Source organism: Plectrocnemia conspersa, unplaced genomic scaffold (assembly GCF_051122295.1).
Source record: "Plectrocnemia conspersa isolate PC_06_02 unplaced genomic scaffold, ASM5112229v1 ptg000006l, whole genome shotgun sequence".
NCBI lineage: Eukaryota > Metazoa > Arthropoda > Insecta > Trichoptera > Polycentropodidae > Plectrocnemia > Plectrocnemia conspersa.
In genome coordinates this window covers 8,188,829-8,214,701 of record NW_028277170.1, presented here as the reverse complement: position 1 = coordinate 8,214,701, position 25,873 = coordinate 8,188,829, and the positions used below count along the sequence as shown (strand labels likewise).

Sequence of the window (25,873 nt, the reverse complement as noted above, 5' to 3'; positions counted from 1 at the left end):
TCATACCATAAATAATTCTAAGTACAATGTTCAACTTTAAGTAAATGGTACTCTTATGCAATTGACATACGTATATGAAATAATTTGGCAACGTCACAAATGATCGCGGACAAAAGAGCGCTGCATTATAAGCCCTGCGTCATAAGACCGTTTACCAAAGTAGCGCTGCAACAAAATAGCGTGCATCAAATGCGTAGACAGTCATATGAGCGTTTGACAAAAGGGAGCACGTCATAAGAGCGCAAAAATACCTGGAGAAAATCAAGTAATGAATATTTTAAGAATTAAGTAAACATATTTGCAAATAAACAAATAGCAAATAAAAATATCGTAAAACATTTTTCGAAAACGTTTTTTGGATTATATGCGATAAATAAAATATATTATTCAATTTTCACAGCATCGCGGTTGGTTTTTGGGTTCCTTCGGCTTAAGAAATTGTTGGAACTTTTAATTGGTATATTTTCTATTTGTTACTACACGAAGATGCCACGTAACCTAAAGTCTGATCAATCCAGAAGGCGGGCACACGTGAGAATATAGGCTTTTACATGTACAAGGTGTCTATGATGAAACAAATCTATTTTATATACTTAATTTATTAACACGTTTATTTGATTAATAAATTTACCCACTTTAAACTCTTTCATTGTTCATATAAAATATCACGAATGACTTATAACTATCTATAAGGATTAACCTTGCAAATAGATAATCTTTTAATCTATAACAGTTTTTCAATGTGCGTGTCGCCGAATAGTTTTTGGAGTTTAGCAAATATGTAAGATAAGGGGTCACTAATATGCTATCAATAACCAGGTAAAAGTACCATACCAAGAAACTAGACAAAATATTAGAATATTAGACAGATTGACATTTTTTTCAAACTGTTCTTTTTGTATAAATACTTCCCTTTTTGGAATGGACAATGCACGAAATTCACAAAAAATAACTTTATCGTAATTGCAAAAAATTTAGGTCTCTAGTAATAACACATTAAAACTAAATATCAGACTAATAAAAAAAGTATTTTAAAAATCAAACAGATTCACCAATTACTACTTTAAGTTTTAATATCGTAAAAATAATTTTAAACAGTATCATTCACCAATGTCATGCATTGCTATACACCTGGACAGCGGTGAATTTTTTTTTGGAAAGGGTTACAATTATGTATTTAAAAAATCATAGGTAACTTCCTTTTTAATAATTATACAATATTATTAAAATTAATTCAGCAAAGCTAATGTTTTAACCCTTTGCAATCACATTTATTTTCAGATAATTTTATTTATCTTACACTGCGCTTAAAATTTATATTGCGCTTGTTTTCGCGATCTACGTTAAAGTGTAGTTGTTTAAAATTATTGAAAAAAGGTCTGGCGGGCCATATACCTGCCCTATAACTGTACGCATTCATTGCAAGTCGAATCGATCATTATTTGTCAATTTAATGACACATTACAGAAAAAATCTAATGATAAATGCCCATCTTCATACAGCCATACTTTCATAGGAGCCATACTTTCATATGTACGTTATAATTAATAAATATAAATGTTTTCATTGGCTAATTATTTTAATCGTCATTACGCTCTAGCACATAAAATTCAAATTGTACCGCCTATATCTCGTAAACTTTTATTCTTTGTAAATTTCTCACAATTTACATATATTTTGTATACCTATTTCCTAAAATATTTATCACTTGATTTTCTTAAAGTATTTTTGCGCTCTTATGACGTGCTCTCTTTTGTCAAACGCTCATATGACTCTCTTCGCATTTGACGCACGCTACTTTGGTAAACGCTCTTATGACACAGCGCTCATATGACGGCCCTCATTTGACGCACGAGCTTTAGACCGGCTGCCAAATAATTTATAATATATTATATGAAATAAAAAACTTAAAAATTGAAAATCGGTTCATATTAAATAAATAATAAAACGTTAATAAGTAACGATAATTTAAAGTCGTATATTTTGAAGTGTAAAGGTGTTCATATAAGTAGATAACAAATTACATTTTAAATGAAATGGTTAAAATTGCTTTTACTATAGAATATTGGTATTAACTTGATATACCTAGTCATTATCTTCACTTTTTGTCGATATCAGCTATTTAAAAAGTACACATGGTGTTAATGCAAATACACCCATACCTCGCTTTACGGCCTATATACGTTCCACGAAACTTGGCCGCAAAGCGAAAAGCCGTATAACGAATCAATTATTCTAATACAAATTCATACAAATTCAATGGGATCGGTTCCAAATTTGTTAAATATGTAACATGGTTTATCATTTAAAATGCATTTTATCTTTTTATTTCATTTAAATCAAAAATACATACATAACAAGTACATACATTTGTACATAAAATAATGTAAGACTCAAAAAACCAACAATAATCCATAAACAAAAATGAAACAACTTCATGTTACATAAAATATGTGTATGAATACATACATATTTTTTTAAATGGCTTTAATCTGAAGACGATGAAGAAATGGTAACCTGCAGATCACTGTCGTTTTCATTTTTCGCTGGTAAGGATGGGCCTGGCTTAAAAAAATTGTCCAACGTTGTTTGTCTTGCCTTTTTGTCTCTTTCGTTCTTCAGTGATTAATAACAGCTAATGGCTGAGTTAATTCCTCGAGAAACTTTAGCGCTACGTTCGACGTCAGGATCGTTTTCAAGGAAGATGTTTATTCCTTGTTCGAAATAGGAAAAAGCTTTTGACAATTTTTTGATGTTAGCTGTTTGAATACAACAGGCTCTGTCTCTTCATCAAATGCCGGTTCTGCTTGCAACTGAATGAGTTACTTATATAAAAGGGGTTCCCTATCAGCTTCAAGTAGATCAAGCACATCACATTAGTTTAAACCTTCAAAGCCGAGATCATGTGCTAGATCCAAAATGTTTTGCCTAATTTCAGGAAGGCAATTAACTTCTGCATCAGTACTTTTTACACATTCTGGCCATATTTTTTTCCAAACATGGTTCATTGTTGTTAATTTTAATTCCTTCCTAGATTCACTAATGCTGTCAACGGCATCCTTGATGTTATCGTTTTTCCAAAATGTTTTATTTGAAGATATACCATCGGTTTCCCTTTTAAGTTTTCGGAAAGTTCGGCGTAGGTAATATGCCTTAAAAGTGGCTATTGCACGCTAATCCATTGGTTGGATCAGAGCTGTTGTATTTTTCTGAAGGTACTCAATTATGACATCTTCAGATAGTTCGGATAAATTAGTAGGATGCCCAGGTGCATTATCCAAAATTAGCAAAGCCTTGTTGCTTAAGTTATTGACTTGCAAATATTTTTTCACTTCTGTACAAAAGTGATTTTTGAACCAATCCTTAAAAGTAGCTTTAGTCATCAAAGCTTTCTTTTTGGATCTCCAAATGACGGGTAATTGATTTTTATTAAGTCCTTTAAGAGGCCTTGGATTTTCGGACAAATATCTTAAGCGGCATTTGCACCAAGTAACAAAGTTAATGGTTCTTTAGACACCTTATAACCAGACGCAGATTTTTCGGTTTTTGAAATGTACGTGCAATCAGGCATTTGCTTCCAATAAAGCCCTGTTTCGTCTACGTTAAACACTTGTTCAGGTTTATGACCACCTCTTTCAATAATTTCCTTTAAAATGTTGGGATATTCCTTAGATGCGGCCTCATCGGCGCTAGCTGCTTCAGCTTTCATTTTAAAATTATGCAAATTAAATCTATTTTTAATTTTTTTTTAAAATCGACATCGAAAAAATGTTTTTTTTCCGTTATAGCGAAACCTTTTAGGCCGTAAATCGAAAACGTGCCTTAATTGAAGAGGGCCGTTATAGAGAAATGTCGTATAAAGAGCGGCCGTATAGCGAGGTATGGGTGTATGCAAATGATGTATAATTTTAAGTTTTTTGAAAGTAATTTATGAGTTGTATCTGCATCAATCCATTATTGACTACTGCACTACTGCTGTGACTCTGACTTCATTATATGGTGCGCATAGCGTGGAAAGGGTTAATATTATATATATATGAAATTAGTTAAAATGTCAAAAATACTAGACAGAAATTTAAAAGTCTTAAAAAATCTCAAATCGTAAGATGAAACCTAAAACAGGCGCGTTAGCTCTCGATCCTACACACATACTACGTATGTATAATACATACTCTTGATTAGCGATAATTGCGCCTCGGACGCGAATTAAAATCTAAGACGATTTCTCCCTATTCCTATCTCCCCTGGGATGATAATTGAAATCGGTTCGTGTCTTGAACGCCAACGTTCCGGGAAGTGTGTGTGTGTATGCGTGCGTGTTAGTGTGTGTGTGTGCGTATGTATACGCGTGTGTGTATATGCGCGGGTAAATGATTTGCGATACAAACTGTAATTATGATACCGAACGGTTAGGGGGTGGCTTACATGCCCGCGGGGCGCCTTGTAAACATGTTAACGCGATACTGCGGAAACGGAACGCTACCCCACGCGAACCTATACCGTGAAACCGGCGGCGAGACTTACTTGCTCACTGGAATCCTATTTGGCATTCTAAAGGAGTCTTACTCGTCTTCTTGTACAAAACATTCCTTTTTATTCCACCGCAATAGCTAATCCGAAAGTAATGTCGGAATTTACATCATCTATCCGGTATATAGTATTTCCTAAATATTTTTAAACCTAATTAAATGCATATAATAGCAATAAAATAATACACACAGAAACCGACTTTAGATAAGTTACTATGATGATCTTTAAATGCCATTTCATTTCTTTTGAAATGCTTTGTTAATCCTGTTTCATTTATTTTGTATCATATTGCAAAGGCTCAAAAATGTGATAAAATTATAGAAATTCATCTAAAGTGCAATGATTTTACAGGTGTGGTTGAGTTGCAAAATTTAAAATCGTTTTTCATATTTCTTTAGATTAAAACAATATACCTAATTTTTTTATTGACTGCCTAATTTTAACATATTTAATTTATGTGATATCGAGAGTTTTTTATATAGCGAAACAACATATCTTTAAATAATCAGGAGTTCATCATTTAGATAATTTATAGGTTAATCAGTCGTGCCCAACGGTGTCAAATACTTTTTTAATGTCTAACATTAATAACTGTTAAGCTTGTGAGTCATTATATGCATTTCGCGAAAACCAAATTTTTCGTTTTTAATTTCACTTTAAAGGGCGATAAAATATTTTTTTAAATATGTTACTTACCAATGAAAATAGGCTATTGGGATTATAATTGATCGGAATCAGCGGGATTGTAATTACCAATCGTACGTCAATTACCTGTATAAAACCAATATATTAAAGCAAATTCACCTTATAAACTAGTCTTAATTCTCAAGAACTCTATCTAATAATATAATTTAAGCGACCGTTTTAGACCTGCCGATTTAATCCCTCCATTGAATGGTCTAATTGTTGAATGGAAAGGTGGTTCAATTGATAAACCTGACAAATTGCTATTTTACGATAATACGAATAATTAAACACATTAAGAGAAATAAATAAAATCCATCTGACTTAGTAAAGCTTAATAAAAATAATATATTTTATCTATTAATCTTCATCAAATATATACATACATATATCTTGTATTAAAACAGAAAAAATAAAATTGCCGACGTCATATTTTTTCACAGCAATTTTAGTTATTCGTCAAAATATAAGTCTAGTGACACTACTGAAACAATTAGTAACGAAATAGCAAACTTTAATTAAATCAATAGCAGTACGAGTCTTTTAAATATTTATTTTTTATTGAAAGTATGTCAGCAGTCATTTTAATTTCAGATCTTAATAACTTTAAGCTCTTTTGTAATAGAATTAGCGTTTCGAATGCTACAAAGTACCGACAGATTCCCGTCCGCGGATAGTTTGAATTCGAAGATGATTAAAAGTTGGCGTTTAGCACTCAATTAGTGTCGGACTTCGGACTCGCTCGACGGCTAAGCCGATATTGCATTACGGCTTTTCCGATTGCTGTTTCGAGTTCTACAGTTTCAGCAATTACCACATAAATAAACGTGTAGCGGCGCGCTGATTTAATATTTACTACTTGCGCACATAAGCGCTTCATGTAACAGATGTACATACTACCGGTGCAGGCAAAGTTTCCTGTTTCACCCCTACTACGGCTCCATTCCGTAAAATACGCCTACTAAAGTTTCGTTATATTGGACACTTTTGCTTATACATGAATTCTTAAATGCAATAAATGACTTTTTATATTATAAAATCACTACACATACGTCGTTTTTTGTAAACTTTAAGTTTTACCAATCAGTCATACTTTGCCTGTCGATACCTAAGAATGTATTTAATTATATATCACTTGCATGAAAAAGTAAAAAATGCCCACACTTGTCAATATAAGTTAAATGGTTTGAAAACACGACAATGCGCTTCTCCGTGTGACGAAAAAAAAATCAACTTTATTTTATCCATCACTTTTTCGAGACCTTATTCCTTCCAACTATCATTTATTTCTATGGAACACTTACTAGACAGAAAAAATCTATCTAAATGAAAAAGAGACTATAAACATATTTTAAATTAAATCTTACAGAATTAAAACATTAACCAATTAGTAAAAGTAGGTTATATCTTTTAAAAAAAAATATTTTGAAACATTTATGTAGTTTAAAGTTATTTTCATCCTTCATTAATAAACGACATTTATTTTGAGATTAACTAATATTTTTAAATAACATATCTTGGATAAATAAACAAAATTCGCGACAGAAATATACTATATTTAAGATATCTTTTCATTACTTTTAGAATATAATGAAGAAAAAAAGTAGTGCAATGGTTATTTACAATATGATTTAGGAACATAGAATCGAGAGTCTGCATATGATCTGGGCAAAGTTTAGCTATAAAATATTCTATTGAATAAATAGCTTTCAGATTTAACCTTTAGTGAATTTAGCAGCAGCTCAGCTAGGAATATATAATATACATAGGTAGGGATTTTCCTGATCTTTGAGCTAGAAAGCTTATTTTGTTAATACTAAGTTTGTTTAAAAATTCATTTAACCATGCAACAATTGAGTAGTGTATGTGCGTGTGCTGTAAATGTCTCTGAAGTGGGTTTGCTTTAAATTTTGGACATCGGACTGGACCAGTGAATGCGAAGAGAGAAGCGGCGGATGGTTTATTTCTTGACATTCCAAGGCCATGAACTCCGAAGCAAATTTTGAAGTATTCTTAACCAAGGTATCTGAGGAGAAATTATTTTTGATTTTCCGTGCTATTTAAATTATGACTATCTCCATAGTAAATTGTGCTGTCCACCTCTTTTTCAGTGAAACGAGCAATTACAGAAGAGTATTTTTTTTTACCAAATTGCGGTTGACCGATAAACAAAATACAATCGGCAATTTTAAGGATAACCCAAATGTATATACAGTTTATTTATTTTCAATGTGACAGTTATTTTAATCTAATTTTAGTGTGTATATATTTTAAATACCTCTGTTAAGAGGTTTCTCACGGTGTCATTCCAATTTTAGCGTCATTTAAAATGTTACTATATTGCATATTTAATAACTGGCATTAAAAGAGGACGCGATGGTGATTTTTGAGGACGTTCCGGAACCTAAAACAAGAATTTCTCAAGAATAGTTTGATTGTCAACAGAACATTTCAGTAGTTTTCAAAAATTCTTAGTGACAGAACTCAGCAAATCTGTTTTATCCCAACGCTCATAAAGAAAGGCGCTAAGATATAAAATATCATAGAAAATATACTCCACTTTATCAAAACTACCTTTTTAATAGAATCAAGTGTCTTTATAGATAAAATCTACCAACCTTTGCTGTAATAATATTTTAATTTGGAGCTGCATATTTTTATGTGAATATTATGTGTCAAAAAATTCGTTTATAAAACAAATTATTTTTGTTTTAAGGGCTTATATGTAAAAAAAAAACAAATCTTTTTGTAGCCATAGTCAGATTTAGTACTTTAAAATTTAGATAATTGTATATATTTTATTGCAATTTAAATACCATTTTTTTATTATTTTTTTTAGAAAGAAAGGGAAGAAAAAATAACGGCAAATGAATATATAGCGTTAAAATTTTAATAAATATTAAATAAAGAAATTTTTAAGCGTTTTTAAACTAAATTGGTTCAAAATAAGCCAGACTCATAATTCGCATAAAAACACCATCAAGCTGTACAGAGTTGCGGTTGAACTTTAGAACTGCAAAATTAATATTTTATGCATACAACAGTTCTTAGGAGCTTTAGGAAAAGCTTAAAATATCCAACAACGATATTTGCGTCAACTTCCAGAAATTAATTTGTCGAATGAATTAATAAAACACAAAAAAGACAACATTTTCACACGCAAGTAACAATAACTGAACTTTTATATTTATATTTTAAAAACTTTTCACAATCTATATACAAAATTTGTTTAATATAAAATTAAATTTTCACTGTTTCGTAAACGTTTGTGTTATCTCTCGGCTCTGTTGGATTATCTATTTCTATCCTATTCCTTAATTTAACTGTCGGATACGCTTTAACGCGTCAAATAAATGTTTATATTGCTTACGAAATCCCTAGCGTTGTTTTATAATATTTCACCCTAATTATTTAACATCAATCATGCGTTATATTTAGGTCCGTCTATTATTGTATATTAAATTTAAATTCAATTAATTGAAACAAACAATTAGTGTTTCATAGTACAATTTAATTAATTTTATATTACAATAGGTAAATATTAGGTAATCCCGAAATAATTGTCTTTTCTTCAAATTTAAGTTTTAAAAGTCATTCTAGTTTTGGCCGTTGATACCTTGGTATGATTGGTGCTATATTATATTTGTGTTAGATCTCTAAAATTAGCGTTTGCAGAATTTTTACCAAATAAACAATTTATAAAAAATTGTTTTCCTTTAATTTATCCCAAATTTCTTGAAAAATAAGGTTATAATAAATATGTTTAAATAGCAATTATGCTTAAAAATAATTCAAATACTTAACTACGCTTTCAAGAATAATTCTGGTTGTGAAACACCAACAAAAAGAAAGCAAATCATAATCGAACTATCTATAAACTAGCCCAATAAACTAAACTAGTCCGATTAAACAGTGCATAGCACAACATGAGTATTGGGAAGGTTTGAAGACAATTTGTATGGATTCTACATGAATTGTGCAAAGAATATGTAGGTGCGTATCTGCATATCCCAAAATCTACTGCATCTTGAGACTGAGTCGCCGTTTCTTGATTATTTAATAACCATAGATGAGAAAGGGTGTTGTACCATTACTCCTTTGGATAACAATTGTCGTTGAAGTTGCTATCCAAAGGCTAAGTAGCAAAATTTACCCCGAAGTATGGTGGGATTGCAAAGAGATTGTGCATAACGAAACATTTAATTTTAGCTAAACAATAAAAGAAAGCTTTTAGTATATTTAGCTGGATCGTTTTTACGATAAAGAAAAAGCAAAAACCTGCACTTGCCAACAGAAGAGTTCTACAACACGACAATGTGCATACCCATGCGACGAAATTGACTCTAGATAAAATCATGTTACTTGGCTAAAAGGTTTTATCTCATTCATCTTAATTTCTGTACCTTACTCCTTCTGACTACCAAGAATTTGGATCGACGCAAAAAACTTTAAATTCAGACTATGTGAAATTGGGGCTATCGAAATATTTTAAATCAAAGGCATCAACATTTTATGCTGATGGAAATAAAATTGGATAAGGGTATATGTGTAAGTAAATTATAATAAAGAAATTTATTTCAATATTATCTAATAAGTAGAGAATTTAAAATATAAAAAAAAACTTAAAATAAAACCTTTTTACATAACAACTAATAAAATAAGCCCTTAGATTCACACATTTGTTTGTTTATAAATTCTTGTACGTTGTAGTTAAATAATTCTAATACATTATACAAGTTGTTTGCGGTTTATTAAAAAAAGACAAATAAATATTAAATGCCTGCTATTGATTTTATATGAGACATGTGTGTATGTACATATAAAGCTGAAATGTGTGTCTTATCAATTATGAAAATTCATTTATCTCAACGAAGGTAAAATAGTATCGACGATAATTGACTTATAGATTACAGTGTGAGCGAACGAAGTTAATTTACTTTTAAAGCTTCAGAGCATGGATCCCTTTAAAGAACCATTTTCTAACATTAGTATCATATAATACAATGTCTTATATTTTGATTATAAAATAGATTCATTGAGTATATTTTTTTTTAAATAGAATAAAATAATAAAAAAATACATTACAAATGCTTTATATATTTGTAAGCTGGCTGTAAGCTGAAGCATAAAAAAGTGTAGCACCTGTACTATTAAAGATCCATTAGTTGTTTTTTACTATATCATCAATATTATATAAAACGGTAGGACGTTTATATAATAATGATTATATTGAAACGAATGTTGTTCTGTTCTTTTTTTGTTAAAGTAATAGTCTATATGATTTTTCTAAGCAGAATGTAAGAGCTTAGAAAGTTTGTTATCTAAAACTAGATGGGCTATAAGAAATGTTATTTTAATTAATAATTGCAAAATTAAAATTTGTTTTTGATGTATTATAATGTGCGTGTTTTTTGATGTTTTTATTTGTTGAAAAATAGCCATAGGAGCATTTGTTCGCATTAAATAATGGCACCACTTTTTGTCGGTTCACTGCGGCAGCAATAACGACGAGTTTCGCGGAGAATGGAGAATAGGGGTAGAAACGAAGAATGTGGGGAAGATAGTAAAACCACAGTTAAATCTGCATATTTTCAAGCATGAATTGACAACAAATTTATAGATGCGAACCCTTCCACCGTAGCATACGGACGAATGAAATAATATAGGAACTCTCATGCTGCTCACAAAGGAAAGTCTCGACTGCTCTATATTGTCATGTGCTATTCCCCTAAAGAATATGCGAGGAAATTCACAAAAAAGCGATTAAATCGCAAACGACGTGAGTCCAAAACACAGATTTATATAACTAGAATATATGATAAATATCAGACAGTAATGAAAAAGTTTATACTATTTGTTTAACGCTAAAAAATTTTTTTTTTTTGAAATGGATGAATAATATTTGTATAATCTAGAGTCAACATCATATATATAGTGGTTCTTTATTTTCTGGTTCTGATTGTAACATTAACATCGATGTACTAAATAAAAAATAATTGTCATTTAAAATGTTATTTTTCTATAAATAAAATATCAAAGAACACATTTTTAATGAATACAATGGATCAGGTAGTTTTTGCCAAAGTTAACATATCAGATTTCAGCAACCAGAGATTTAATGTTGTTGAAATATTATTTAATACATGTGAAGCATATATAGTATCATATTTTTCAATCAGAGAGAGTACTTTGCTTTCAATACAAATTTATTTTACAAGTTTTCAGTTCCTAGTAGCGATAGATTTCAATTTGAGTTCAATTTCGCATAAAATAAAAGGCCTGGTACGAATTATGCTCAGTGCGAAAAAGAATGATGCTACGATAAAAATAACAAACCTCTCATTTGATGATGTTCCCCGCTTCGCAAATGAAAGCTTGGTCTAAAAAAAAATAACTACCGTAACAGAGAAAACGTATTAAAATTTTCAATAAACGTATACCTGCCAGACAAAAAATACTACATATAAATATATATATATATATATATATATATATATATATATATATATATATATTATTTTCCCTAACTTTTTGGCCTAATTTTCTTCATATACTTACGCAATATCGTTACTATACTTACGCTTAATCCTTGTTTGAGAATTAACGGTCTTTCGATTTGCTCACTCTCCACTATTGATTGCCCCTAAAAGTAAAACTTGAATATGTCTCCCATTAGAAAGTTACCGTTGGAGGGTGGGAGGAAAACGCAGGCTATAAGGGGAAGGAGAAAGCATTATATTAAATCTCCTAAAGCCTGTAAATTATCTTGGAGAATGAGGCACCCTGGGCGGGTGATTATGTGCCAAGCTCGTATCAACTCCACGCAAAGTTTAATATATGTTTGGTGACATGTATTTATCTAGGGGTAGTAACCGCCCTTGATGAAAACCAAATTTATATTAACAAGGGCTTTTAATTATTTTTGCTGTTTTTTTATAGCTCGAATACATAATACAGCATCTACACTTATAAATATATATATGTATATTTTTGGTATTAATAAATCAACTTTTCAATATAATAAAATAATATATATGAATTATATATTTAAATTTGTTAAATAAGACTTCTCTAATTATCCGTTTTTAATATTTATGTCAAGTTAAAATAATCATATTTTTTGTAATAATTATCTTTTGATATATTGAACCACACAATCGTAAAAATAAAATAAGAAATAATAGTTATTTAAGATCTGTTACGTTCTTTATAATGACTTTTGTAAGATATTTTTTTATAAAATTAAATGTACTAAAGAATCTTAAAATTCCTAACATTTATTAAATTATAATATTCTGATTGTATACTAATTGACTTCTGATAATCTTAATTACTAATAGAATTTTATTGATATATTTATTTGATTTGCCTTTTTTATTGATTTTTTCATTGTTTTATACATACAACGATATTGTAGTGCTAGTTTGACCTATGCCGTTTTGTTACAAAGCTCTTGCAGCATGGCTAGAATAATTTACATACATACATATATTAAAATATAACCATTTTTTGGTACAGCGTAAAAATATTTCGCGCTGGCGAAGTAAAACTATTTAGCTTTTAATAATAAAAATTACTTGTTTCGCTGACAAATTTATTTATTCATTTTATTTATAATAATATTTTTACTGTAGTTTGATAGGCATAAGCTTAATTTTTATAACAAGGTAATTTTGTATCAACTGAGTGAGTCAATCAGATAAAATTAATACCTACAAAGTAAGTATAAACCACCAGAAAAAGTGTGAGAATCGGTGATATCTATATTATTAATTTTAAATTATTATGGCTGATTTTTAAATAATTTTGCATTTCTTTTATAAATTAAATTCGATTACTGCTGCCGGAGCTCGAACCCGCAACCTCAATCACTAGTCTGATACGTTACGGACTACACTATTCCGTCCTTATGAATACCTAATACTTTTACTTTTTCCTGTTTATGTCTAAAATATGTCACAGATATTCTATATATCTGTAAAATATTTTTTTAATGAAATTTTTTTATATCTAACTAGATTATTTTTTCTCTTTGCGTTTTGCAGAAAATAAATCATCTATGTACAATAAGTTTTCTAAAATGTCTATGAAAATAATTGCTAAATTTACATTTTTATATTTTATTACGCTAAACAACTATTGGCTTCACCTATTGTAGATGTGAGATTTTCGTCTAGTAAGAAACTTATAAACTTACACTACGATCATATAGATGTATAAAAAATAGTTTAAAATTAAATAACTGTGATATTTGGAATAGGTTTAAATACCTGATATTGGAGTTAATCGATACATAAACACGTTGACTGCCGTGTCAGCCACCGGTGGCCGACACCAAGGTATTTCAATTAGGCCGTGTCGACCACTGGTGGCCGACACATAAAAAAACACTGTTATTTACCTCAAAAATATCTCAAAGTAAATATAATAATTGTATTAAATTAGACATAAAAACAATAAAATATTTTTTGGACATTTTACGAAAATCGTTTTGGCAGTCAACGTGTTAAGTAAAATTCCTAATTCATTTAATTAAACGCTTTAAAAAGTCGTAAAAAACCCTAATTTATGCTACGCTTAAGTTCGCAAAACAAAGCAAATTTATTACCATAGAACACTCAGGTTTAAATCTAAAATAAACATTAGTTAATGATTTTTAATAGATTTTATTGAACTGAGTTTAAACTTCTTAACATCTAAACAAATTGGTTAATTTTATTGTTTTTAATATAATATACCTAATTAAAGGACATTCACAATAAATTAAACAATTTATATTTTAGTTTGCAACAATTTGCGAATATGTATTTTATGTTGTTGTTTTTATAAATTATTAAAAAACTTAGTTATCGAAGCTTCTATCAAAAAATTTCACGTTTTACGGCAATAGTATGAACGCGCCTTTACGTTTTCTAAATACTGCGCTACACGATTATATACAAAATATATACGTGTACATTAAACAAATAACTCTCACGAGATAAACGTGGCGTTGACACTCCTCGAAATAATTACACTCTTCGCAGATTAAACATATCATAATTGCGTTACAATGATGGATACATCGTCGAATTACGCACAGGGCTCACTTTAGTTAGATCCATCAACAACTTTCAAGCAAGGCATGTGGTCCGTGTCCTTGCGAATTGGAGTACAAAGTGAGGTTGCAAAGTGGAGGCTAAGAGGCGTCGGTCCCATTCCACTTGAGGGACAATCAATCACTGCATGTATTTTGTCCTGCGAGATTTTTCACAAATGAATTTTAAAAATATGCTATAAGGCCACTTAACTTTTTTTTTACCAAGAATTTAAAGTTCCGACAAATATATTACATTACTGATTGAATAAATCTTGAAATTTTATCGCGTGATCATTCATCAAATAATCATCAAAAATATGAATTTAATGACAAAGTTGTAATGAAAAACACTTTTTTTATTACATTGTACAACAATTTTACACTTTATTGACACAAATACTTTCATTTAATTTAAAAACTACAATGCATTGTTTTATTAGTATTTCAATAGTTACTCTCATTCGGAAAACATCGGTAAAATTCATTATTTTTTTAAACATTTGCATTGACAAAATATATACAGACAGGGTTTATCAGAGGAGGCAAGAGGGCAGCTGCCCCTTACCTCACAATATTAGAGACATTATCCTATTAAATGAATATATATAAAAAATAGATCCTTTATAAAATTCAATCAAAATTATTTATACTATTTCGCAAAAAAATGTTGTTTTAAAGTACCTTTTTCTATAAAATTTGAACAAACCAACGCCAACTAACACTGCATTGATGCCCTATTTTAATAATTAAGCAAATAATTTTACATATATATCTAGGAATGTCAATAAAAACATTGTAGCAAACCAATATCCTAGGATTTAGGAAGCACGCAATTTATTATAAAATATTTATAAATACAATTTGATTTATTAGCCGAAAACATGTCATTTAAATTTTATAATATATTATATGATTCATATTATCATACATACTCTAAATAAGAGGTTTAAAATCATAAGCATAAATAATCTATAATATGTAATGCCATCTAGTTTTTTATAACAAATTAAAAGTTTCTTATAGAATTGATCTTAAAATAAACATAAAACATTTTAACGATACCAAAATAATATTTTAAAGCGCGGTAATATCATAGCAAAAAATATATTGCGTATACAAGGCAATTTATTTATATGTTTTAATAATGAAATATAATTTTATCATATTCTTGTATTTTAAAAGACAGCAGATTTTAAAAGGTATGTTTCCTATTAAAATTTATATTTTTTCTAGCTCAAAATATAAATACTCAGATAAAAATAAATCATTAATGGCTAATGCGTTTAAAAATAATCCTAAATTTCGGTTTAATAGCGAAAATTAAGCAGTCTCACAATTAATGAAGTCAAAGTACTAAAGTACATACTCTTATTACTTTTCGTCTAAATTGGAAATAATTAGATCTATGCGTTTAGTTGGTCCTTAAGCACATACGAACTTTGCGAGCAACATCTCATATGGTATCTGAAGACGGCTTTAAATATTTATTTTTCGTGTATATATTTTTGTATAATATAGCTAACGCATTAATTTATTTTTTGCACAATGTTTATATATGGTATGTATATATAGAAAGAGATTGTTAGTAACGTAAATCGGTTTACAGGTCGGCTTTTTAGGGGAAGGGCACGCGTAATTTCCCTTTGGTTCAAAGTGGATAGTCACGGACCGGGCCCGGTTTGGCCTTTCCGGTTCGGATGTTTAACTCGAATTTCTGTTCCTCCCAACTGTAACTCAATGTAAAGATAAATACCAGAGTATCCTAATTAAGTTGCGGCAGTACTACTTTTACGTTTGCCCCATTGTCTACGTGTGTGTGCGTGTATATGCGTACAGAGCCGTAAATGGCTGCTGCCTAATAATTATATCTAGCTTACATATGTAGCATTGTATTAATAATATTTCGCTATTTACTATACAACAAATGTAGGTCTATTTTGCATTCGTGCTAAACCAGTAAAATAGAATAATTCATTATTTTAGGTCACATAATATATTCATAAAAATTATTTCTTTATTTAAATTTAACAGCGTTCTCAAGCACTAATGCTTTAGCCGCAACAGGCAAGAAGAAGGGACGCAATCGCGATTTTTAAAGCTTATATTAGGTATTGAAAATCTTAATTCCTGCTTGAACATCACTTCAAAGTCATCGACGATAATATTTCTGCTCAAAACACCTCTGCTTAAAATGTATTCTGCAGGGAAAAATGTACCAACTTGCCATTTGGCGATGCTAAAAAGTACCCAGAATGCATCTTTGTGGTACTCTAGAATGAGAAAAATACTGATCTGAATAATGATTACCATAGCGCAAACTCAAGTAATCTAAAAAAAAACTTTGCTTAATTTCTGAAGTAGTAGATCATGACAAATTTAATCGAATGCTTTTTAAAAGTTGGTATAGACTACATCGTTCGGAAAGGCACATGAGGTTAGTGGCCGTAGAATGTAGCAAGCGAAAACCATGTTGTTGGTCTAGTAATGCTTTCTAACAATGTTTGTGCGTAAATTTTTCTTCAACACAGGATGTGTTGAATAAAAAGGGATTGGTCTTGAGTTTTTGCTACACTACCCTTTTGTGGATCAGTGTGACTTTTTCACAATTCTCTTCTGTCGAAGTTTCAACCAGTGGATATTAATATAATCATCTTGGGTGTAGTCTTTACAAAAAAATTCTAGCTGTGTCATTATTGACTTAAATTTATTTTTATTTTTATATGAATTATACATAATCTTTTATAAATAATAATGGCAGTTACATGTGAATATGTAAGAGAAATATTCGACAAAGGACAGTAACGTATTTTATCATTTACTTAGCTATACGCGCAGTGGTAAATTAAACGTATTTACGGAAATGTTAAATTTATTTCTATTTAGTTTCGTTGGTATAAAAATGTCTAATCCTTTTAAAACCTTTGTCAGATAAGTAATATAGAAATTTAAATCATATTTTTTTAAATTTACAAAATATTATATTTTTTTTTATAAAAAGCTCTTTTATCTGAGAATATATGAGAATAAATTGCCGCGACGATTTCGCTTTATTACTTATTTTTTGTATTTATAGTATATGTTTTTTCACGTGCACGTATACAAAAAACGTGACGCAAAAACCGATCCGTACAATAGGCAGAGACTAGTAATACGGCAAAACATATTCGTATGCATCATACGGTTTTTCCCCTTTTAACTAAAACTCGAGCACGAACTAGGACCCACGTGTTAAACGCGTGCCACGTGCATCGGACATAAAATTTGTGCAAAAAATACACAAACTTTACTTTTGTAATTTATGACTGCGATTTTTTAATGTTGCGAAATATCACGTTTATTTTTTTTAACTCGCTGTGAAAATGTTTTGTGCAATACATTTTATTTATAAAACATAAAAAACGACAAATAGTGCCTAAAATAATAATACATATTTTTAAGTTAAGCAATAAAAATCTTTATATAATATACAAACCTACTTTCTATACAGTCATTATAAAGCTATATTAATTTTTCTCTCAAGTCATATTTTTCAGTTTATCCACGCACGCTTTTTTTTGTATGTATATGAGCGTGTGTTAAAGTTTATGTATATATGTAAAATGTTAAATATGACTGTCAAGTGATGGTGGTCAGATCCGTAATAATAATATTAAAAATGAAATTATAATAAATTAAATAATATGAACCAGACAAGCTCCTCGTAGCTGACATGAAATAGATCAATATGTAATGCCAGCATATTAAGGAGCTATTGGCGAATCGTCCTGGCTTTAACTAGCATCAGAATAGGATGCAATCGTGAATCTTGAAAACGTTGTAAAACCTAAGACTTGAATTCCCTAAAAATAGGTTGATTGTAGCACGCTTCGGTAGTTGAAAAATGCATATCAGCATATGAATTTCTGTTAAAACTCAGCGAATCGTATCCCAACATTTCTAAAAAAAAAGCGCTGGGATACAAAATCAGATGGGTATTAGGAAGCGAGTACGGCCAGGGGAATATTGTACGGAGATATAAATTTGTTGAAACGGGTTTCAAGAACGATCTGCAGAATTAAAAATGTAAAGATATAAATTATAATAATAAAGGATTTTTTTATTTTATTCTGTTATGTTCATGTTAATATATTATTTGTATGTTTTGTTTATATGTTACTTGGTGTACTTACAATTGCCTATATTAACTAAATAAAGATATGTATAAAATCAGTTAGGATCAATTGTTAGAGTTATTTATTAAGCGACTTACTGGTTGCACCATATTGAATTAGGTACACTTCAGAAACTACTGGCCTTACATATACTATTTAGTTGTTTATTTAAGGAGTCAATTTGTTTTTGTTTTAAGCTCACTTAAATTTTACTTACTGGTCGGCTGTCCTTCTCAAAAAAAAATTGCCGACCTCTGGAGTAGAGATAGGCAGGCAAGTTTGATTAAAAAACTTTATAAATAAATAAAACAATACAAAAATATTTACTATACCATTTTGAATGAATTAATATTTTAATATTAACATTACCACAATAATTTAAATGAATCGGCTACAACGACTTAAAATATTTATTCTGTAACTCTCAATGTACATACATTTATATATTATAATAATACTGTTAATATATTTTCATACATAAATATTTTGCAAAAAAACACAACATAAATATACATAATCAAGCCGTATCCAAATTTTCGCCTTAACGAGCGTTAAATATGTATTTTCGAGTTAAAAATAAATTTATGCGCGATACTTAAAAAAATATACATTTATAATAAAAATAAAATAAAATACCGCTGAGCGTTTTTTAACCGCTCCGTTTATTCGCTTGCGGTTAAAATTGAAACGCGGCGGGGATTTGATTCGCATCGATCAAATCCAGATTCCCGAAAAACATTCTTGCGCCCTAAAAGCGTGGATCGAAGTGAGTTTTAGAATAGACGGTAAATTTAGCGTGGTAAATGTAATACTACGTCATTTACTATTTATACTTGTGACTTAAAAAAAATAATAGCCCTAAAATCTTACAATAAATTAGGATTTTAATAGCTCAATTTTTATAATATATACTAATTTCAACTGTGTCATTAACTGTTAATATAAGATGTTTTTTTATTAGCTTAAACTTTATTTTCACAATAGTTTTTTATTACCGCTAAAAAGAATAAATATAAATGCATTATTTCGCCTAATATATGTACATCATAGAACATTTTTTCTCTAAAAATAAAATAATTTTTGACTTACATATATTTAAATGTGTATGTAATAATCGATTTTATTATATATTTATTATACATAAAACTTTAATCAAATAATCCTTAAAGGCTTGCGCCAAATATATACGGAAGGTTAAATTAGAAACTTGACCTCTGATTCCTATCGATCAAATTCCCAGCTTATGTTACAAATCTTGTTGCTGCCCTCAGCTCAATAATCAATACACTGTACACTCGGCGTGTTCCAAAATACGAACTGATTCGTTAATTTATGCCTTTCAATAGCATTGCCTGATATATAAGGCATCAATTTTTACATTCCGAATGACAACCGTGCGCGCTGAATAAATTTTTCGATAAGGCGCCGATGTGTGTGTCGTGATTCTTAAACATTATTTATATACTTAATATTTTATGCATTTGTATGGATAGAGAAGTTCGATCAGAACTTGCAAAAATATGAGAAAGTGAAGAAAAAAATTATGTCTTATACCGTGAAATGTATACAAAGATTGATATAAAAACATACAATATCCCTGTTTTAATAAAATGAGCTCATAAAGAATCTATTGCATTTAAATAAAACCATTAAAAAATATCAGTATAAGATATATTATAATGCTATCCTTTCAATACGATAAATACTATTGTCATATATTACTAATTTTTAATCTACACACGATTAGTAAAATTTGTTGTAAATTAAAGGTCAGAATTTCAATTTAGACATTAAGAGACAATGAGTACCACAGCGATTCAATTCAGGTTCAGCTCTTCAGGTAGATAACTTTTGAGTTCGAAACTTAGCAATCAAACATCATCCCAACTTTGCTCGTCAGATTTGTTTGATACAAAAACACTTTACTAAATTACCTATGTATTACATATTTCACAACTGATATATGAAAACCATTTTTGAAATAAAAATATTTTAATTCAATTACAGTAATTAAAAAAAAAATATATATATTTAATACACAGTTGCACATATTTATTCGTAGGATTATAAAATTAACAAAAAACTAACTATTGCATATTAAAAGTATAGAAACATATAATTTTAAACAGTAATAAAATGCATTCGTTGGAATCACTGCGAATAATGAACCAATTAATATGAAAAAATTATATTAAAAAAAATATAGTTAGAAAAATCAAATTACTTAATATTAATGTTTAATTTATATTATATATATATATATATATATATATGTATATCAAAGTAAGGTAAGCGCATCAAATCATAAGCAGTTTTATAGAATATAATAAAATTAAAAGTTTATATAGTGTGAGACTATTCCAATAAAAACACATTAAACGCGTTTACAGTACAATAACCGTTACAACGGTTTTTCTGAAAAGATAGAAGTCTGGTCTTATGAACCATCTTCGGTTTATATTTAATTTAATTTTGAGAATCTCCTGTTTTCCAGAGTTGTGAAAATGCTCTAAAGTCACCACGGTTCATAAAAAGGGTGTCAAGTCATACATTAAAATTTATAGACCAGTAACGTTGTTTTCAACATCTACAAAAATATTTTAAATTATATTACATAAATATATGTTTAATCATTGCATTTGTTTAAACCAATAAAAAATAAACATTTAAATATAAAACAAAATGGCCGACAGTAACATGACAACAGTTTCAAACAATTATTATTTATTAATAAAATTTTGCTACGCGACAATAATTTTCATTAATTCGTAATTTGCGTTGTTCCATTTGACTTAATATAAATAATCGAATTGCAAATTAACTAGGTGTGTTATAACTACGAAATTTTTATATATACTTACTGTGTAAGGATTAGAAGAATACATTGGTTAAACTAGATAAGAAATCATAAAACAGTCTTCGTAATGAAATTTTCTAATTTTGAATTCCCGTCGACGGACTCCGAGGCCGAAAAGTGAGTTTTTGCTTTTATAATACATAAACATTATCATTGCTTCCGATTTAATGCACATATACGGTAAATTTGACTGAACCAGGTTCGTTTTAAACGTGAACATGTAATATATACTTAATACGTATGAAGATTGAGGTTAATATCGATCAAACCATATAAATTCTAATAAAACGTATTTTTTTATCTATTGATATTTGGGGATATCTTTCAGGACAATATACATATGTGTAGTTTCTTGGATGTTATCTAGAATAATATGTGATTGTATATTTCGAATAATCGATAGGCAAAATATCTAAGAGTGGCTTATTTTTAATTCCGATTTGGCAAAATATGTACCCGTCATGATTCTGTGCCGTCATTCCTCTTTCGGAATAGCCAAATTCAAGATATTTAGTTACATCCAATTTATGTAGTATGTTCTTTTTAAAAAGATAGCACTTGCTAACAGTGACTTCAATATGAAAAGATTCACTCTTTGTTTATATATACCAATTCTACGTTGTAGCCATATAGGTCATCAAATTGTTTCATCATTGCTTCTGAAAAATAATTACAAACAATACGACCGTCATCAAGAGTTATGCATTGAACACATTATTACTACTGATTAATCTTCTGAATGAAGAACAAAGTTGACGAAAGTTACTGTAAAGGATTAAGCACCTAGATTGGTATCTCTTCATCTTCTTTAAAATTGTTGCAATATGCCATATTTTAATTGTTTGCCATACGTAAATGTTATAAGATCTATCATTTCTTCTTAAAATTAACTGTAAACGATACTATATAGTGGGTAAAATGTAACTTTTGCTTACACTAATACGAGATTTGTCATTAATATTAGCATTGTAATATGTTTAATTAACTTTGGTATGCATACTTTTAATTGCCAAATCACTGCTGTTTGTCTTTTAATATTTTATCTTAGAAATTCAAAAGTAATTTTGTTAGAATAACCGTCATATATTATTTTTATAACCAAACACTTACTGGCACATTCATAATTTATAGTTTCAATTATATTGTTTATAATTCTAATGTTACATCATTTTGAATCATCTTCAATTAACACAAAATTAAAGCATTTTAATTTAATAGCAGTCTGGATACCAAAAGTATTGTTATTTGAATAGAAGACTAGTCTCTTTTTAATGCTCTGATAAATAAAAGTAAAAATTGAGTGCTAGATTTACAATAAGAACATAGGATATTTTAATTCACCTTATCAACTTTGAAGTCCATGTATTATTCACAATACATATTCAACAATGTCAGATGTAAAAAGTGTAGCTAGCAACATGGTATTCATGTTTTTTTATTCTACTCCTGTTTTAAATTACTTCATAAAGAATATGTAATTTTACCATTATTTTGAAATTACGCCAGAAGGAGAAAAAGTCCCTAGGGCGCTTTGGCGCATGGACTTTGTACGTGATTAAGAGGGCATTACAAGTCCTGAAATATCAAAAGGCGAGGAGCAAAGACCCTTCCCTTTCGCTCTGCCCTTCTTGGCCCTCTCGGTGTGACGAAGGGAATCGAAACAAAGCCTACCCCCGTACAGATTAAGGCTATCGATCAAATGTATAATGCATGAAGTGTGCCCGGTGAGATAGGACCCGTTTGAGCCAACAATTTTATTCAAAATTGTGAAAAAAACAAGACGATGACGTCATTAAAAATGAACCCAAACGATCGATCTCTGCGGTAAAGCGGTTTTTATTATATTTTTATAAGCATCGTCGAAAAATAATAGACATATGTATATATGTATATATAAAATTATACGCTGATTTGATATTACTTTCCTGCTGTATTAAAGTGCCCTTAATTTTGAGAAAAAAGATGAAAGAAAACATTTTTATCACATAAAAATTGGGCAAGTGTGCTTACATAATTTTATTACGTGATAATCTGAAATAATAATATCAAGACCGTTCATTAAACACAATTCCCCTGCGTGTATTTTTTTTAATCTGTTTTGTTTTTTTGCAGGACGACCCCCTCCACGCGTAACGTGGTGGCAAGACAACACCCTACTGGACGACACATATGGCCTATTGCCGGAACGTCGCGCCCAGAACGTGCTACGGATGGAAGTCAGGAGACACCATCTGCACGCAGTACTCACGTGCTCGGCAACCAACACGGAACTGAGACGACCCATTACCAGCGCAGTCACACTCGACATGAATTGTAAGTTACCTATTGCACTTTAAAACAATAACCATATAATCCCGTGAATCCAGTTTTATTGCTTTTGACGTCAATGTTAGACTTCCAAGAAACAATATATTTTTTTGCTTCCTTTTATCGTATAATCAAATATACTTCCAATATATAAAATATGACTGTCAGTATTTTCGGCTTCTGCAACCTTAACCTGAAATTGTAAGATTTATAAAAATTAAAATATAACGCATATAGGTAGTATATACATATGTAGAAGGCTTAACAAACCAAAACACGTTAAACAAACAAAACACATATGTTAAGGTTGTTAGAAACCACACCAACGAATAAGGTGGCATTGAAAACAAAACATAAGAAATTTTGCATTAACGTTGAATTTTAGCATGATATCCTTATCACTTAAACTATAAAAAACCCATTAATAATCAGCAATTATCTTGACTTGCATTGAATAGCGGTATGGATGGACCCTTTTGGTAATAATTAGTGGCTTGACGTTGGACTTTGAGATATGGTCAGACGATTGATTCTTCTTAAATAATTATTGTGTGTCTGCAGCACAAATTTTATTAAATTGTGGTGTTATCTATAAAAGTACCACATAGGGTTATCTTTTTACCCCAAAAATGAGTCGATATATTCATTTATTAGCAGTTAATGAAGTAAATCCCGATTCGTATAAATAGAATGTTACGAATGGCTTGCTTGACAAAGTCTCTCATTCTATTCACTTTGATTTAAGCAAAATTGAACTAGAGTTTCAGTCTCAACTTTTTGTTTTAATATAGTATCGCATAATAGTTATATCGGTTGTTAGTTTTTGAAAGTTGGCCATCCAAATGAATATTGTTGTTTGTCGACAAATAGATTCTATGCACATTTTAAAGCTTTCTAAAGTCAAGATTAATAAAATATTTTGAAAAATGCATGTTCAGCAAATTTTCATAACTAACAGCATAACTCTTATTATTTTGTAAGAATTTTCAGTTCTTAATCGAATTAGGAAATGTATATGTGGTCCATGCAGTTATTTATTTTATTATCATATTGTTTTAATAAAATAAATGCAATTAGCATTTTTTTTATATGGATTGTTTTTAAGTTACTGTTCCTTATGTTTTTCATCAAGAATAGTCGCAATTTTTCCTTATAAATTTGAAAGCTCTTTGAATCACTATTTAACGAGACGTCCAACGCACTCTAAATTAAAATATATGTCTCTTATATCTTTATACAGCATTTTAAGCAATTAAGCTTTTAAGAAACTGTTTTTGATGTAATTTTTAACTTTTGTAAAAATGTTGGTGAGTTCTTCGCTCATATATTTTAACGGTACGCGACAATTGGACGACGGACAAATGGGCGATTTCGGTCAATTGGGCGACGGTCATATAGGCGACAGAAATTTAAAATAACCTGCACGCTTAGCTTTATTGTAAATATTAGTAAAATATTAATTAAAACGAAAAAGTATAAGAAATATTTTTTTATTTTTTTTTAATTATTAACTCATATTATAATTATATATATGCAATACCACGTAAACATTGTATGAAATTTTCTCTATTGTACCTCAAAACCTTTATACTAACTATTTGGTCAGCTTCTTCGTAACGTCTTATTTGAGCTGATGTTCAAAACCTACTATAGTTCTCTCATAATCAACATTATAGATTTTTTGGATTGACCATTGATAAAAATGTATAAATTTAGATGACTTGAACTGCTGCAAAAGCTCAATTGCAGTTTCCGATAACATGCCTCGGCAAAATTATTGGTCTTATAGCTTCCGTTTAATGTTCTATATTAAACAGACCAAACGTTGGAGTTGGAGTTTTTTTAAAAAAATCGGTGGAGTCTTACTTCTATTATTTCTTAGGTGACCTATATAGGCGTTCGTAGACCATTTAAAAATTGCTTCTAATTCATTATATAAATAATTTTTTAGTTCAGAAAAAGCATGTATTATATCTTGTTCTAAAACGAAAGCAAGTGAAGTAATCGTTTTTGGATTTAAAGCGAATCATAATAGTACCTAGGCAAAAGATTACATAAATCTAAATGCTTTTAAAGATTTTGTACCAGAATAAAAAAGCAACCATTTATGTTAGATTGTGGAAATAATGGACGCATAGCTTAATGTATTGCAATTTCATAATCAACATTTTATTTATCATATAAAATAATTTTATGAACGTTTCAAGAGTCTTATTTTTTTTTTTTTTTTTTTTTTTTTTTTTTTAATGTTTATTTCAAAAATAA

General features: G+C 29.5%; 1 protein-coding gene across 1 annotated transcript in view; it reads left to right on the top strand.

The window, feature by feature from the left end:
• Nucleotides 1-25,873, top strand: part of LOC148234156 (nephrin-like) — a 296,304-nt gene that overhangs the window by 205,604 nt on the left and 64,827 nt on the right. The window contains exon 5 of the mRNA XM_088188373.1: nt 23,414-23,614. Coding sequence (XP_088044499.1) covers nt 23,414-23,614 — 201 coding nt within the window. The remainder of the gene's footprint in view (nt 1-23,413; nt 23,615-25,873) is intronic.